General features: G+C 38.2%; 1 protein-coding gene across 1 annotated transcript in view; it reads right to left on the reverse strand.

Annotated features, from left to right (window-relative positions):
* The window catches only part of iars1 (isoleucyl-tRNA synthetase 1), a 56053-nt gene extending 42031 nt beyond the window's left edge, over positions 1 to 14022 (reverse strand). The window contains exons 1-11 of the mRNA XM_053315727.1: positions 13995 to 14022; positions 13083 to 13206; positions 12167 to 12323; positions 11934 to 12053; positions 10763 to 10845; positions 10278 to 10395; positions 9976 to 10123; positions 4934 to 5021; positions 2453 to 2513; positions 2135 to 2230; positions 210 to 332 (exon numbers count right to left, since the gene is read on the reverse strand). Coding sequence (XP_053171702.1) covers positions 210 to 332; positions 2135 to 2230; positions 2453 to 2513; positions 4934 to 5021; positions 9976 to 10123; positions 10278 to 10395; positions 10763 to 10845; positions 11934 to 12053; positions 12167 to 12323; positions 13083 to 13201 — 1113 coding nt within the window. The 5' untranslated portion in view covers positions 13202 to 13206; positions 13995 to 14022. The remainder of the gene's footprint in view (positions 1 to 209; positions 333 to 2134; positions 2231 to 2452; positions 2514 to 4933; positions 5022 to 9975; positions 10124 to 10277; positions 10396 to 10762; positions 10846 to 11933; positions 12054 to 12166; positions 12324 to 13082; positions 13207 to 13994) is intronic.
* Positions 14023 to 14620: the final 598 nt, after the last annotated feature.

The following is a 14620-nucleotide window of genomic DNA, read 5'->3' on the forward strand; positions in this document are numbered from 1 at the left end:
AGAAGAAATGGAGAGCAATTCGACAGCGTGTGGAGGAGTCATCTGTCAGTAGAGCCCAGGATGCGGAAAATGAAATGCTGAATTAAACCGGCTATCGATACCGTTGAGGGATTTATCCCTCATATCATACCAGTGGCTCCTACCAGGGGTAGAATGCCTGAAATGTCTGCTAACCTAATCTACATGTAAATGTCTGGTGTGTCACTCACTTTGACATACTGTCCCGCAAAGTCAGTGACCTCTGGAGTGAAGCAGCCCGAGGCGTCCACAGGGCAGATAGGAGCCTGGTCTCTCTGGATGATGTTGTATTCAGTGCACACCCTGTAATCATCCTACAGGGGAGATAATGTACAGTTTAGAGATTTGAGAAACAGTATCTTATTATATTATGTTCTCATTGTAATTCACAGCAAAAATATCCATCACAATAAAGTTGTACTGTAGCCTAAGACTGCAACCTTAATATGTATTTGTAATGAAGATACATTATCTTGACACTATTTTCAACTTGTAATTTCTTTCAAAAATATTCTCTTAACAAATGAAACTCTAACCCCTTTGGCAGAGAGTGTCACTAGTTTAAAGACATGTTATGACCCCATATTGAATTCCTTGTTTGGCTTTGCAGGACTGAAGCAAGTGCTACTGGTATGTGACAGCTATGCATGAAAGATCTGAGTGCTGTCCAGCTGTAAATGTATTTTGTATTCAAACACCCTGTCAAGATCTAAGACAGATGGCTAACAGGGACATTTCACACCTAGTCATAAGAACATAAAACATGAAAAATGTAGTTCAGTGGTGCATTTCTTTTCACTGTATGTCTTCAGAGCAAAGGCATCCCTGTATCAGATTTAAACCAACAAATGAATGCAAATGTGATCACTAAATAACAGAGCTGTTGCATTTAAATGCAAGTGGCAGTGAGATGCTGATGTTAAGGGTTTCGTCAACAGTCCCATGGGGGGGTGAGCTTCAGTAAAATAAGCAGAGACCAAAAGAGTGAGCCAAGACACAGAAGGACTGAGTGTGTACCCACAGCTGGCTACAGCCACAGGGGTATCCATCTGCCCTTGACAAGGGCATCTAACGTATTAGCAATGACCCAATACCTCTGATTGCACTGCAACACTGGCTTATAGACTTTTAGAGTGCACAGATATGGTATTCAATAAAACTATTTCCTAACACATTTTTCAATAATCATATGAATATGTTCACACTCAATGTTTGTATAGAAACTTGGTACCCATTAAATGCTTTTTAAAAGGGATCTATAAACCATTGTCTGCATGTGTTGAGGACATGCTTCTGGGAGGACATGGAAGATTTAACACTTTTTCTCCATAGGATAGTAGTGAAGCCATCCATGAAGTTACCCTCTGCAAGCACTAGACAAAAGGTGACCTTGTTTTCCTCTTGAGCGCCTTTCTATCTATTTCTACCTTCTCTTCATTCCAAATCATACAAAGAAGTGGTCCACATTATAATTTAAAGAAGGGCAGGCATGGTGAGCCTTTAAGTTTCCTTTTGTTGGTTTTGGTCTCAATTGAGAGTCCTAATGCTTTTGATCAACTGCTACAATTATATCTATGATTCAATAGCATCCGACTATTCTAGGAAGTGTCTCTTTTCTCACATTAAATCTGAGTTTAAGTCGTGTAGGTATAAGCATGACGTCACAACTAGTTTGGAAGCCAACTGTGGTCCAATATTCAAGTTATGTAAGTGTAATATGGAAAGTTGGAGCCTCCGGTGTACTTCCATTGAAAATGATAACATTTTATTGAAAGTAAGAGAGATCTTCTAGCAAGGTATTTACCTTTTGCATTTTGAAACATCCAGAATTTCTCAATGAGGAAGGGGGAGGAAATGTAATTTTAAGATTTAGCATTAGCATTGGTTAGCATTAGCAAGGTAAAGAAACTTCATCAGACACAAATTATTATTGTAAGCAGTTTATTCTTAGATGTGTTAAAAGGAGACTGCAATCAATTTATAAAGCAAAAATGCTAAACATGATCTGATTTGTGCTTCTCAACTAACTAGTAATGGACACTACATAACACTATGTAACAGAATATTCTCTGTAGTTACAACAGTCACCAAGAGAAAGAAACGGCAAAATACTTACAGCTCCAAAATAGGGTGCCTGATGGACCACTCCTGTGCCCTCTTCCTCCTTGACGTAGTTATCCATCACCACCTGGAACGCTCCTTTCTCTCCACACTGCAGTGAAACAAGGACGAGGGGAATTAGATGAGGACGGCGAAGAAGCAAAAGTAGTAAAGTCACAGATAATGAGAGAGATCAAGAGACAGATTTAGAGGACGTAAACAAAGATGCCAATTTGTGGTAAGACAGGTAATTAAAGTGAGACATAGGTCTGTCTTCATTTTGTGACATAAAAACAAGTAGCAGCCAGAGACAAGAGCAAAGGAGTCTACAAACCTTGGCAAAGTATTGGAAAAGAGGCTTGTATTTCTTCCCTTTCAGTGTCTTTCCAGGAAATCTAAAAAAAACAAACAATAAAAACACTTTAAAATCCTTGTGTAAATTTCCATTATTCTTTCCACCTTCCCTGCATAGACAAACATACACTGTAAAATAAAGGCAGCCCCCCCAAAAAAGGTCCCTTTACACAATGGTACAAGGACATCACTCCTTACTGATGATGGGGGAAGACATCCCTCCCTCATTATTTCAAATCCTACTTGCATCCCTCCACTTTTCCTCACTCAAATGTCTCTTGATTCAAATACATTATAAGGCAATACATAGATTACATTATTCAAGAACAAAACAGAACCATATCTTTCCATCTCTTGAATGTGAGATGTGTTGCTCTGTTTCTGGTTTTGCTCATTTGGACTGCAATTTCTCAGTCTCAGCCCAACCACGACCTGAACCTAGATGCACTGCAGAGACTTTTGAGCTGTTGTAAGATACACTGATTGCACTGCGCCCAGGACTGGTGGTTGTTAAGAAACTTTTTCTCCTGACCTGAAAGTCAACCACTCCACCCAGCTTTGCACATTGGCTCAAGGAGGAGATGTCTATTATACAAATGGAAACACTGCATCTGCACAAACTCAACACACATATATGGGGACCTTTCCTGGCACAGTGTCATTAATATGGACTTTGACCTTCCAAGGAAACAAGAGTGGGTGTGGTGTTAAACTTGATGAATTTATTAATGAACTTTCCCTTTCTCCTGAGATGTTACTATTGTGACAACATTTTAAAAACACTATTAATGTAATCTGTTTGGCAGCCTTTTTGTTTTTTACTGTTTGTGCTCTACTTGGTGTTGTCCCTAAGTATTTTTAGTATGTCCTTTCAGTATGATGAAAACTGTAAATAAAGTATTAAAAAAATGCCTCTGACTGTCCAGCCGCCAGAATCCAGAGGAGAGAATAGAGGATTTGATCAACATGTCAATATAGTTATTATTCACTTACTATTAGCTCATAGCAACACACTTTAGCATACGAGGGATTACCTCTGCTATGCTACACTGCAGAAACACTGAAGACACTACTCAGCATTTATATATTCAGAGTCAGGATTCTCCTAAAAAATGCTACAGGTGACCATGAATTAAATATTAAATAAGGCAGTAAGAACAATGTTCTTTCTAGGAAGGACGTACATATAATATTTATCTTGTAGTATGTAATTTAAAAACACATTATTATGATATTGAGAAAAATATCTATCAGGATGGTCATGCCATGTCCTTAATCTTACATATTTGTATATAAAGTATATAACCTTTATTCTCCTATTTGATCAGTTTTATTCCATTTTATCTTCCATTTTATTTGTATCATTTTTCTGTCCTTTTATATTGCTCTCTTTCTTAATGTCTTTATATGAAGCACTTTGAATTGCCTTGTTGTTGGAATTGTGCCATACAAATAAACTGCCTTACCTTTATAGAATGTACATACTGTAAAGTTTTAAGCTGAGGAGCCTGATGACAATATCTCCCTTCAGTATATCATAACATACTGGAAAATGTTATTTCCACTGCCTTGAGATTTCTATGTAAAGGTTTAAGTTTGTTTTCGCAACCGAGTCAGTCAATAATGATCTCCTGTTTTTGTTATAATCATTCAAATCCTTCATCTGTGGAAAGAGACGTTGTGCTTGTGGAAGAACAGCTCTTGCCAGAGTACAATGTTCCTCAACATGTCATTTTTCAGTGCCAGTTAATTTGTCCAATATTTGGGATGAGTAGGTATAACTAAAATGTGCTCCAGTGTGTCTCAGTAGATTCTGTATCTTGTATTCACTGAGGTGTTTTCTTCATCTCACCTCATTTTTCCCTTCCTCCATTGCTCCATAGTCATCCAGTGAACTAGGAAATTGGGAATTTGATTTGTTTTCTGCCGCACAGAACAACACTCAGCTGGTAAAATAGAGCTCTGCTTATTCTCCTGTCAATAACTTTATCTCTTAACTCTGGAAGATAAGTTGTGAAACTCAGGAGAAATCTTGCCACAGAATGTTTGAAATACACGTTTGGCACTCGCTGAGCAGCAGCTGGGTTTGAGTTTTCCAACAACTTAAAAGTTTTAAAAGGAAGTACACAACTATAGAAGAGACTTTACAATTGGTGCTTTTATGAGTTTTCAAAGCATGATTGGAAAAAAGAAAATCAAGATTACTGACAAAAAGAAAGTCATCTTATTGATACTAACCAACAGAGATATTGCAAACATGCTTCACTTGATACTTTAATGTCATTTAACATCTGACCTTTCCAGTTATGTTTACAGTGATTTTTTACATCAAGTATTCTGTCCAACCCAGAAAGATGTAATGCAATAGGACAGGACTGTACTTTCACATCATTTTGAAGAAATTATATATTGGTCTTTTTCACACTGTTTTATAAGTGGCTGTAAAGACTTTTGTACTCACTTCTCCAGGATAGTGTACTCGCTCTCCGTCTTAAACAGAGCTCCCAGTCTGGCCTCCATCATGATGTAGGTCTTGCCTGTGGTGTTATCTGAGAGACGCAGAGAGAAAAGATCTGAGTGCATTTGTTGAGTGATGTAACAAAAGGTTTTTATATCTTCATGCAAAGCGTCTACATCAAGCTACTGATATTGAATTCTGTACTGACTTAGAAAAATATACAGACAGAGTACAGCAACTGAAAGGCTGTCAAACAGACAATAGTAATGAGCAGACAAATAGCATGAAGTGAAAGTTACAGTGTACATTAAAAGGTAAAGAACACATAAGCGACATCATTATTGACCTGTAAGATTGAAAATAAACACAAAGAATGATATTTACTAAGCCTGTTGGTAATTATTGCAATTTTTGTCACTGCAATTTTTCTTTTCATCTAGTGGGGCTTTTACTAAGATTTGAAAAGTAAAAAAGCCAAGCTGCAATTCATCTGATCTGAATGAGGTACCACTAAGTAAGAGCTGATGTCTGGAAAGGAATGGAGCACAAACAAAAGTGTTGAACTTGGATGACGGGTTGGATATCGAGATGATGTAAGCTCAAAAAATATATCAGTGTCAGATTTTTGGTCAGACTTTTAAACTCTTGTTATAAGACTGTACTTGTATATAAATCACCTGAAGTTCCAGGAGTCTCCCGCATATTAATAGCAGCTCCTTGACGCCCGCAAATGAGATATAATCTCCCAGAATCTGGATCGAGCAAGCAAGAGTGCGCTGTAGAGAGCGCGTGTGTGTGTGTTTGTGTGACTATCAATGCAGCGTGTGTGAGAGCAAAGCGTCCTTATAGTGTGTCTGTGTTGCTGCTTATTAGACCAATCGCACCCCCTCCCCATACACCTCCCTGAAATGACTTTTTGCAGGTTGGGATGTCTGATAACTGTAACAGGCTGCCTCAGTGATACTGTGCTTGACTGGAGCTGCTGAAACATTAAAAGTCAAGAAACATTAGCAGAAGGGAAACAAAACAGTGAAAAATAACAGACTGTTCCACTCTTGCTCTTTTTGTCTTGTGTTGTGTTGCTGAGCAGAGCAATCCGATCCACTAAAGTAACTCTGTAATGGCTCTTTTTAAACTCCATCTCTCTCTCTGCTATAGTCTCTAAACTTCTATGCACTGCAGTTTTTAAACTTGCTTTTCTCAAATGTTACATTTCAGACACAGGTTCCTCTGCTGCAGCGGTCGGTCTGTGGTGATAAATCAGGTGCTCTGGATATTTCCACATATCTCCATCCCTTCCATATTTCACACCTCTAAACATGACCCCAACCATGCCATTTTCAGTGTTGACGATTTTCTTCAATTTTATAAGCAAAATGTTGGTGAAACCATTTAGTAAATAAGGAGAAATGCAATTTGGCTGTTTAGCCCTATAAAATGGGCCACAGATAGCAAATTTTCCCCAATGTGTTCATCTACACATTTGACATAGTTGGAGGTAATGAAATGATGCATAATGCTCACCAGTTAATTAACAAAAATGTTCATTTTCTGCTAATCTTGCCACACTCTCAGTATTTGTAATGAAGTGGGAGTGATCATACTGATCAATATGATGTAAAATCATTTTTTGTTGCCTTGGTCAATTATTTATGTTTATTGATCAAAATTTCATGTATGACGAACGGTAACACATCAAACACGGTTCGAATCCACATATCTAATGGCTGTGCTACATACAAATGACCTGAAAAATGAAGGTCATGTCCTGCTTCATAATGATACAGTCGGCCATAGAGTCAAAGTCAGGTAATGACCCCATCATGTAGCTACAACAACTCAAACAGCAACCAAGCTTATGGAAAAGTTGCCACCTCATGTAGGATAACTGTGAGACATTTAGGGAATCTGAGCCCCCCTGGAAAAGAAATGGCCGAATGTGAAGTTTAGGAAGAACAAACATGGAGAGGTTGAGAACAGTGGGAACAGTCATTGTGAGGAGGGCAAAAACCAAATGGCCTGAGACGGTGAGACACAAAAACAGAGAGAGGGGAGCAGCATCAATAAAAGATGTTTCTTCTCCTCAGTGGTGTGACAAATGACTGCACAGCTCAGACCTGCCACTGCTGACAGCGCTCCACTCGAACAGCAACAAAAGCGCAGGGGGGAAAAGAGACAGACACAGAAAGAGAGAGACGGAGAGCAAACAAGAACGACGAAGGACGAAAACAGGTGGATGTGGAAGCAACGACAGCAATAAGAAAATGAGGGGGGAAATTAGGATTAAGATGGGAGCGAGAGAGGACCGGAGATAAAAAAGACTGGGCTGATAAAAAAAAAAAAAAGCATTCATTGGTATTCCAAGGCTGTCTCCCATGCAGCACAGCACAGGCGGTGCAGTTAGGAGGGCAGACACATTCAGACTGTGCTTCAACAGTGCCCCCTGCAGTACCAGCTGGGCTATGACAAGCTGACAAGAATCTAGGTCATCCTTTTAAAAACCCACCAGTTTCTCTCTCAGGGAGCCAAAAACTACAGGAGGAGGGTGCCAGAAAAACACCAGCCACCTATCTAGAGGTTTTTTTTTTTCATATTTGAACAAGGATAACACTTTTATAAGTGACCTGATTTGAGCTTCATCACGTTTATTAGGTCTGAGCCACACATAGATGTACGTCTCACACACTCAAAACTGTCAGTTCAAGTTGCAGCAATCGGCCTTGTTCATGGACGTTGTTTGTTATGTAGGAAAAGCACAGGTGTACATAATAAAATTAATGAGGCTTGATTCCATTTAGTTGCTTCAGTTTCAGGGTTATGGTTAACTGGGACATTTGAATATAGATGAATTAGCCGAGTTAATAGTAACACCTGTTCTTTTCCTATAATGACACAGCAGTCTGCTGTAAAAAAAAAAGCTCACACACTAATATTTCATTGGACCGTCTTTAGCTTTGATTACGGCACGCATTCGCTGTGGCATTATTTCAATAACCTTCTGCAATGTCACAAGATTTATTTCCGTCCAGTGTTGCATTAATTTTTCACCAACATCTTGTATTGATGATGGGAGAGTTGAACCACTGCGCAAAGCCTTCTCCAGCACATCCCAAAGATTCTCAATGGGGTTAAGGTCTGGACTCTGTGGTGGACAATCCATGTGTGAAAATGATGCCTCATGCTCCTTGAACCACTCTTTCACTATTTGAGACAGATGTATCCTGGCATTGTCATCTTGGAATATGCCTGTGCCATCAGGGAAGAAACAATCCATTGGTGGAATAACCTGGTCATTCAGTATATTCAGGTAGTCAGCTGACCTCATTCTTTGGGCACAAATTATACACAAGTTGATCAATTAAAAAGGTAAAAAATGACAATAGATTTCTGCCAAGGATTCAGAGTTTACAGCGATGTCTTTAGATTTACTTTGTCTGAAAAGCCCAAAAATTCAAAAGATATCCAATTTATGGTGATGTAAAGCAGCAAATTCTCATATTTAAGATGATTTAAGCAATTAACTGACTTTCAAAATGACCAATTTCAACTAATCATTTTGGAGGTAACATACACTAAAGATGCCAGTATATTATTAGGGACACTATGCTAAGACTAAGGCAATCAAAACAGCCCTGCAATAAATTCACTTTTTTATTAGAAAGACCTCTCAGTATAACCAAATACAAATTAACAGCTAATTTGGTTGGTGTCTGTTGTGTATTAAAGGGCCTGTCGATATGAGAGAGACTCCAGGTTAATTTTGGATCAGATTGTTTCTTTACAAAAACCAATTTCAAATTGTGCTTTTTAAAACTGCATATTATATAGCACATTATATGTAAAGCATTATAAGGGAACTTCCGTGTAACCTGACTCTACAGAATCATCTTTGTAACACACAGGATCAGCAAGTTTTAGCAGCAGAGCTCCTCACTGCTGACTGAAGTCACTGCTGTCGGCTCAGCTGTGATACACAGTGCGTTATTATTTCCCCGTTACAAAGCTATTAAGACCATCAGAAACAATCATGATGAGATAACTGCAGTAATAGTTGGCTGCTGAGTCTTGTGTGGGCTTAGTTTTGTACTAAACAGTTTTATTCAATTTATTCATTAATTTTGTGTTGTGCATACTAAACAGTGATGCAGTTTTCTAGCTTAGAATAAAGTGAACAAACTGCATCAGTCACAACAAATCTTTGAAATGAACAAAGCAATTTAAATCAACAGTGATTAAGTGATGATTGCTATTTCCATCTTTGCATCATACATTATTATTTAATAGTCTTTTATTTAAACCAGAGAGGGTCATTTCACATGGTTCACATGCAGTTGGAGGACAGTCATGTTTTTAATGAGCCTACATGACCATCAGTTATGCTTTATTAGCATCAAGTTACTGTTCATCTAAGAAGCTGCAATAAGGGGATTTTGGCATTTCTCCTTCTGCTGGTTAATTTTCTGTCACTTAACTAATGTATAATCATTATGTAATCATTGTAGCTGTATTGCAGTCAGTGTCCATTGTGAAACAACTAAAAGACAGTCTATTTATTAGCCATCTCATAGCCAAAGGCTGAAAAATCCACCAACACGTTATAGTACAAAAATCCCTTCCTCTGGGTGCAGTCTGCTGTGGCAACACTCCTCTGCTAATTTGTTCTTGTTTGTTCTTTCTGAATAAAAAAACAAGCATCAGCTAATACTGAGGTCCACAACACTAAACCCACACGGGAAGAGAGATTTTCAGTGGGATAACATTGGCCTGAGGCTTGAAGCATTTAATAAACATTGCTCAACAAAATGACCAATCCTGGTAATTCAAGTAGCCAAATAACATGTTTGTGAGCAGATACTTCCTTCTTTTCCTACAATTACTTCAAGGAAACAGTGGTGCTTCCTTTGCAGTCTTTATCCTACCAACATGACAGCACTGGGACCATGATTCTAACTGGAGAAAACATTTCAAACCAACAAGCTCAACAGAGAAAAATGAATTCTCAGTCAGCGCATCTGTAGTTGTTTACATGAAGTCTCATCTCTCACCTTTGACCTTGACGTACGAATACTCTGGGTTGACACACAGGGCCAGGTTGCTCGGGAGTGTCCAGGGTGTGGTTGTCCAGGCGATCAAAGCCACATCCTCATTCTCAACCAGTGGGAAGGTAACAATCACTGATGGGTCCTGAACATCCTGGAGACAAAAACGAAACACAGATATGAGGAAGTAGATTTGTTTTTACAGTCAGCTCGCTGTTAGTGATCTTCTTGTGTTACTTAGAGAAAAAAAACATTATGAATACTGCAGAGCTGGTCAGGTTTGAAGTGGTTGGGTTTTGTGTGCATACCTTGTAGTTCTGATGGGACTCAAAGTTGGAGAGTGGGGTGTTGCAGGCAGTGGAAAAAGGCATGACCTTGACTCCTCGGTACACCATTCCCTTGTCATATAGCTGTTTAAACACCCACCTAAAAAAATATGACATTCACAAAATATAAGATACAGATGCGTCAAGTCTGGTTTGTTTTGCATTTTTAATTATATGTTATGTCATTGCCAGTATCGCATGTGACGTACGTGCTTAATGCCTGACTGCAAAAAAATGTCCTTCAAGATAATAATCAAGTTTAAGAACAGATACAGTGAACTAGATACCTGACTTCATACGAAAAGAGAACGCAGACTACTTGTATATCAATAATGTCAAATATCATAATATAAGTATATTAAATATTACTACAAGCCCCTAAAGTGTGTATTTAAGTAGAGTTAAAACGATGCATCTTTAAGCCAAAAATGTTAGCGATAAGGTTGCAATTTTTCAGACATACATACCAGACAGTCTCCATGAACCACGGGTAGAGAGTCTTGTAGTCATTTTTGAAATCGATCCACCTACCCATCCTCCTTACTGATGTCTAGGAACAAAAAGTAACACAAAATTCAAATGTGTACACAATTATCATATACCAAAATTTTGTAGAACAAGCTTTTATGAGATGTAAAATTCAGGTCAAATGTGCATGTCAGGATGTCACAATCAAGTTTTTCCCTGATCTGAGTCCTATAGTATTAGTAATGTGTTGATACAGGCTCTGATCCAATACTTATGTTTACATATCAGCAGAACAGGTATAGCCTGTTGAGTTTGGCAGACACTTTTCACCAGCTTCTCAGTCAAAATACAGAACATATTGTTTCAAATAGGTCAGCTTAATTAATTATTGATATGAACAAAAGTTTAACTGTAAAATGAGACTTTTGAAACATTTGCTAGAGAGAAGTTAAAAAATAAGCAGTAGGGTGGCTCATACCCCACAAATGATCTTAGTACACACACACACACACACACACACACACACACACACACACACACACTCACACTCACACTCACACACACACACACACACACACAAACTCACTGTATAAACATTAATTAGCATCAGATGTTATGATCAGAAGCCATTTGTCATTTTAACTGCTGAATGGAAAGTCAGCACTGGACAAATCCTGAATGAGGAGCTGCTGCTGAATGCAAAGTCAGCACAGCACTTTGTAGACTCAGTTTAGTGAATCTTTGTATTTTACCAAACAGAACATCACTTGCTCTAGTTTGCCAAAGTCAATTTTCAAAATGGCAAATTTTCAATCACACACAGTACCAATCAAAGGTTTTGACACACCTGAATGTGAAAGTGTGTCCAAACTTTTGACCGGTACTGTTCGAGCACAATGCTGCACTATAGGCTGTTGTAAAGGAGAGCAGTTATGGAACATTAGCAGGCTGAGGTGGGCAAAACACAGTGGAGTACAGTAATAAAAGGATCATCTTTTTATCAGCTTGATTTTATGTTATTCTGTTTTAGTGCAGCTTCAATGCACTGTTTTTACACAGACATCCTGTATTTTGATAGAGGGGAAACACACACAAAACAAAAACTGATCTCAAAAGTAAAGATACAAAGTTCCCTTACTTAAGGATCATAGTTTCTTTCTTAATGCTCACCTCCCACTCGTTAGAGTATCTCATGACAATGTTTCTGCACTGCTGGTTGTACTCTGCGATGCCCATCTTGGCCACATCTTCAGGTCCCTTGATCCCCAAAGTCTTATCAATCTCATACTCCTACAAAACACACAGGGCAAAAATCTCAATAAAACTGCAGTGACTCTGTGAATTTTCACAAATATTGGACTTTAAGAATATTCTTGAAAAAGACATCTAAAACAAATATTTACCACAGGGAGGCCGTGACAGTCCCAGCCAAAGCGTCGGTCCACATGGAAGCCACTCTGGTGGGCAAAGCGAGTGACCACATCCTTGATGGTGCCAGCTAGGATGTGACCATAGTGGGGTAGACCAGTGGCAAAGGGAGGGCCGTCATAGAAGGTGTACCTAGTTGTGAAATGAGTGGCAAAAATATTCTTTAAAAATCAAATGTCTTTACAAATGCAGTTTTGCTCTGTTCAGTATACGTCATCATGACATTTGAGCCTTTGTTGGCTAAACTACACAAAATAATTGAAGAATAATACAATCTGACTGCTACATGTGAGCAAACAGTAAAAAAAATTTCCACTGACATAAAGCAGACCTATGACAAAAAGTTGAAGATGCTTCTTAACAAGTTTTCCCATAAATTTGTGGCTGATTATTAATTTCATAAAGTTTTTCCTACTTTAATAACTTCAACTGCCTTTGTGCCGACTGACTTCTAACACATAACACTGCTATTAACACATTCAACTGATTATAAAGGTCCAGTATTTCTTACTGAATGTTTTCATCTCACAGACAAATAATCCCTGAGATCAAATCATACAATGGAACCTAAGAAAGACTGGTTGAACAGGAAACATAACTTCTTTACTTGGCAGCACAATAGCTGGATGTCATATATTAACAACAATCCTTCACCAGAAATAAAGACTCGAGTGACTATGTTCTTCTAATCAATTATTTCCCACCAAGACATATCAGATTTGTTTTTGTTGAAATGTTGAAATGATAATAAACAGTAAATGTGAACACTATTGGTAGTTTAAAAAGTATATAAAGAGATCCCAGCCAAAACAAAATGTTATGAACAACAAATGTTATTTAACAACACAACAACTCTCTTGTAAATCATGAATCAGAAACAAGTGGAGTTACTTGGGCCTGTTCTTGGACTGTTTGAGGCACTCCTGGAAGCAGTCCTTTTCTTGCCAGAAATGCAGGATCTTCTCCTCCTCAGAGGGAAAGTTGATGGACTCAGGGACCGGCTCCACCATTATGTCTGTCAAACAAGAGAAAAACAAGAATGAAACTCAACAGACTTCTGAGGCAGGAAGAAAAAAAACAACTCACAAAGATCACATGATGGATCTTTTATCCTATTTCCTCCATGTATATATTTCCTCATATTATTGATAGTTATCTGATGTGAGGTTGTCCTTTATCTGATGTGAGGCAGTCTGAGTTAGTCAAGAGGATATCTGCCACATTTACAGTCTTTCTAGCAGCATCTATTTCATCAGGGTACCTGCCTGGCTGTTGTTTTAAGACAGAAAAGTTGTGAACCCGGCCTTTAAATGCCCCACATTGCTGAAGTATTTTTTGCTCAAGTTAAGCGAAGTAACCTAAATGATGTGAGGGAGAAAGCTCAGTAAATGTCACCGTCCACACAGATCCTTATGGACCTGTCAAAGCTGTCTGTTGCGCGATAGTTTGTCAACAGGACATAAAGTCCCCTTTAATATTTTACATACAAAGTCAAACATATGTAATAAATGATACCCATATAAGGCATGAAACTTCAGAAATGTTGTCCAGAATGGTTAATTATGTTCAATAAGTCACTTTTCCACTGCAGCAACTTCACAAGAATGACGCCTCCTTGTTGTTAGCTAGCAAGCTAAGCTAAGCTAGCCGGTCATTAGAGTTAGTTAGCTTGTAACAGAATGAGCTGCGACGTTTGTGAAAGGCAGCGTTTAAAAAGTCACATATAGTCACAGATGAACAGTGCGGCGTGGCTCTAATCAAACCTTTATGTTGTGATTTTTCCGTTTGAATGGAGATACTCACATGGTGTCTTTCCACCGGCTGCCAAAGAGACGAGAAATGATGCAAGCTGAAGTCAGCGTGGGCGGAAGTGACGAAGACACGCAAACGGTTTATTGTATGAAAATAAAATGCACATGATTCTTTTGTACACAAACTGTGTTTTCTAACTATAAACCATGCATTTTTCGGTGTTATTTACTTATTTATTTTGTTTCTTAAATATTTATTCAGATGAGGTTTTTGTGATTGATTTATGTTATATATTCTTATTAGACTACACCTTTAATGTGAAGGCATCATGACTTCACGACTGGCCAGGGTATAGTGTGATTATACCACAGCTATGGAGAGTTATAAATAAGTATATCTCCTGTATTGTGTACATTTGTTTCCAGTTCAAAATATATTTGAGAAACAAAGATAACAAAATCCACTTTTTTTGCTGTCAGCTGTAGTCTATGGTGCTATTCTGTTGCAATTCATGGATTAAACTATGATCTATCCTCCCATGTTTTTCTTATTATCCATCTTTACTTTTTGGCTGAACAGTCATATATATGCTACAGCACATTATTTAAATCCTGCATGAGAAAAGACAAGAAAAACGTTTTCTTTTACAAAATGGATAATATAACAAGATATTAAAA

The sequence above is a fragment of the Scomber japonicus genome, chromosome 3 (assembly GCF_027409825.1).
Source record: "Scomber japonicus isolate fScoJap1 chromosome 3, fScoJap1.pri, whole genome shotgun sequence".
NCBI classification, from domain to species: domain Eukaryota; kingdom Metazoa; phylum Chordata; class Actinopteri; order Scombriformes; family Scombridae; genus Scomber; species Scomber japonicus.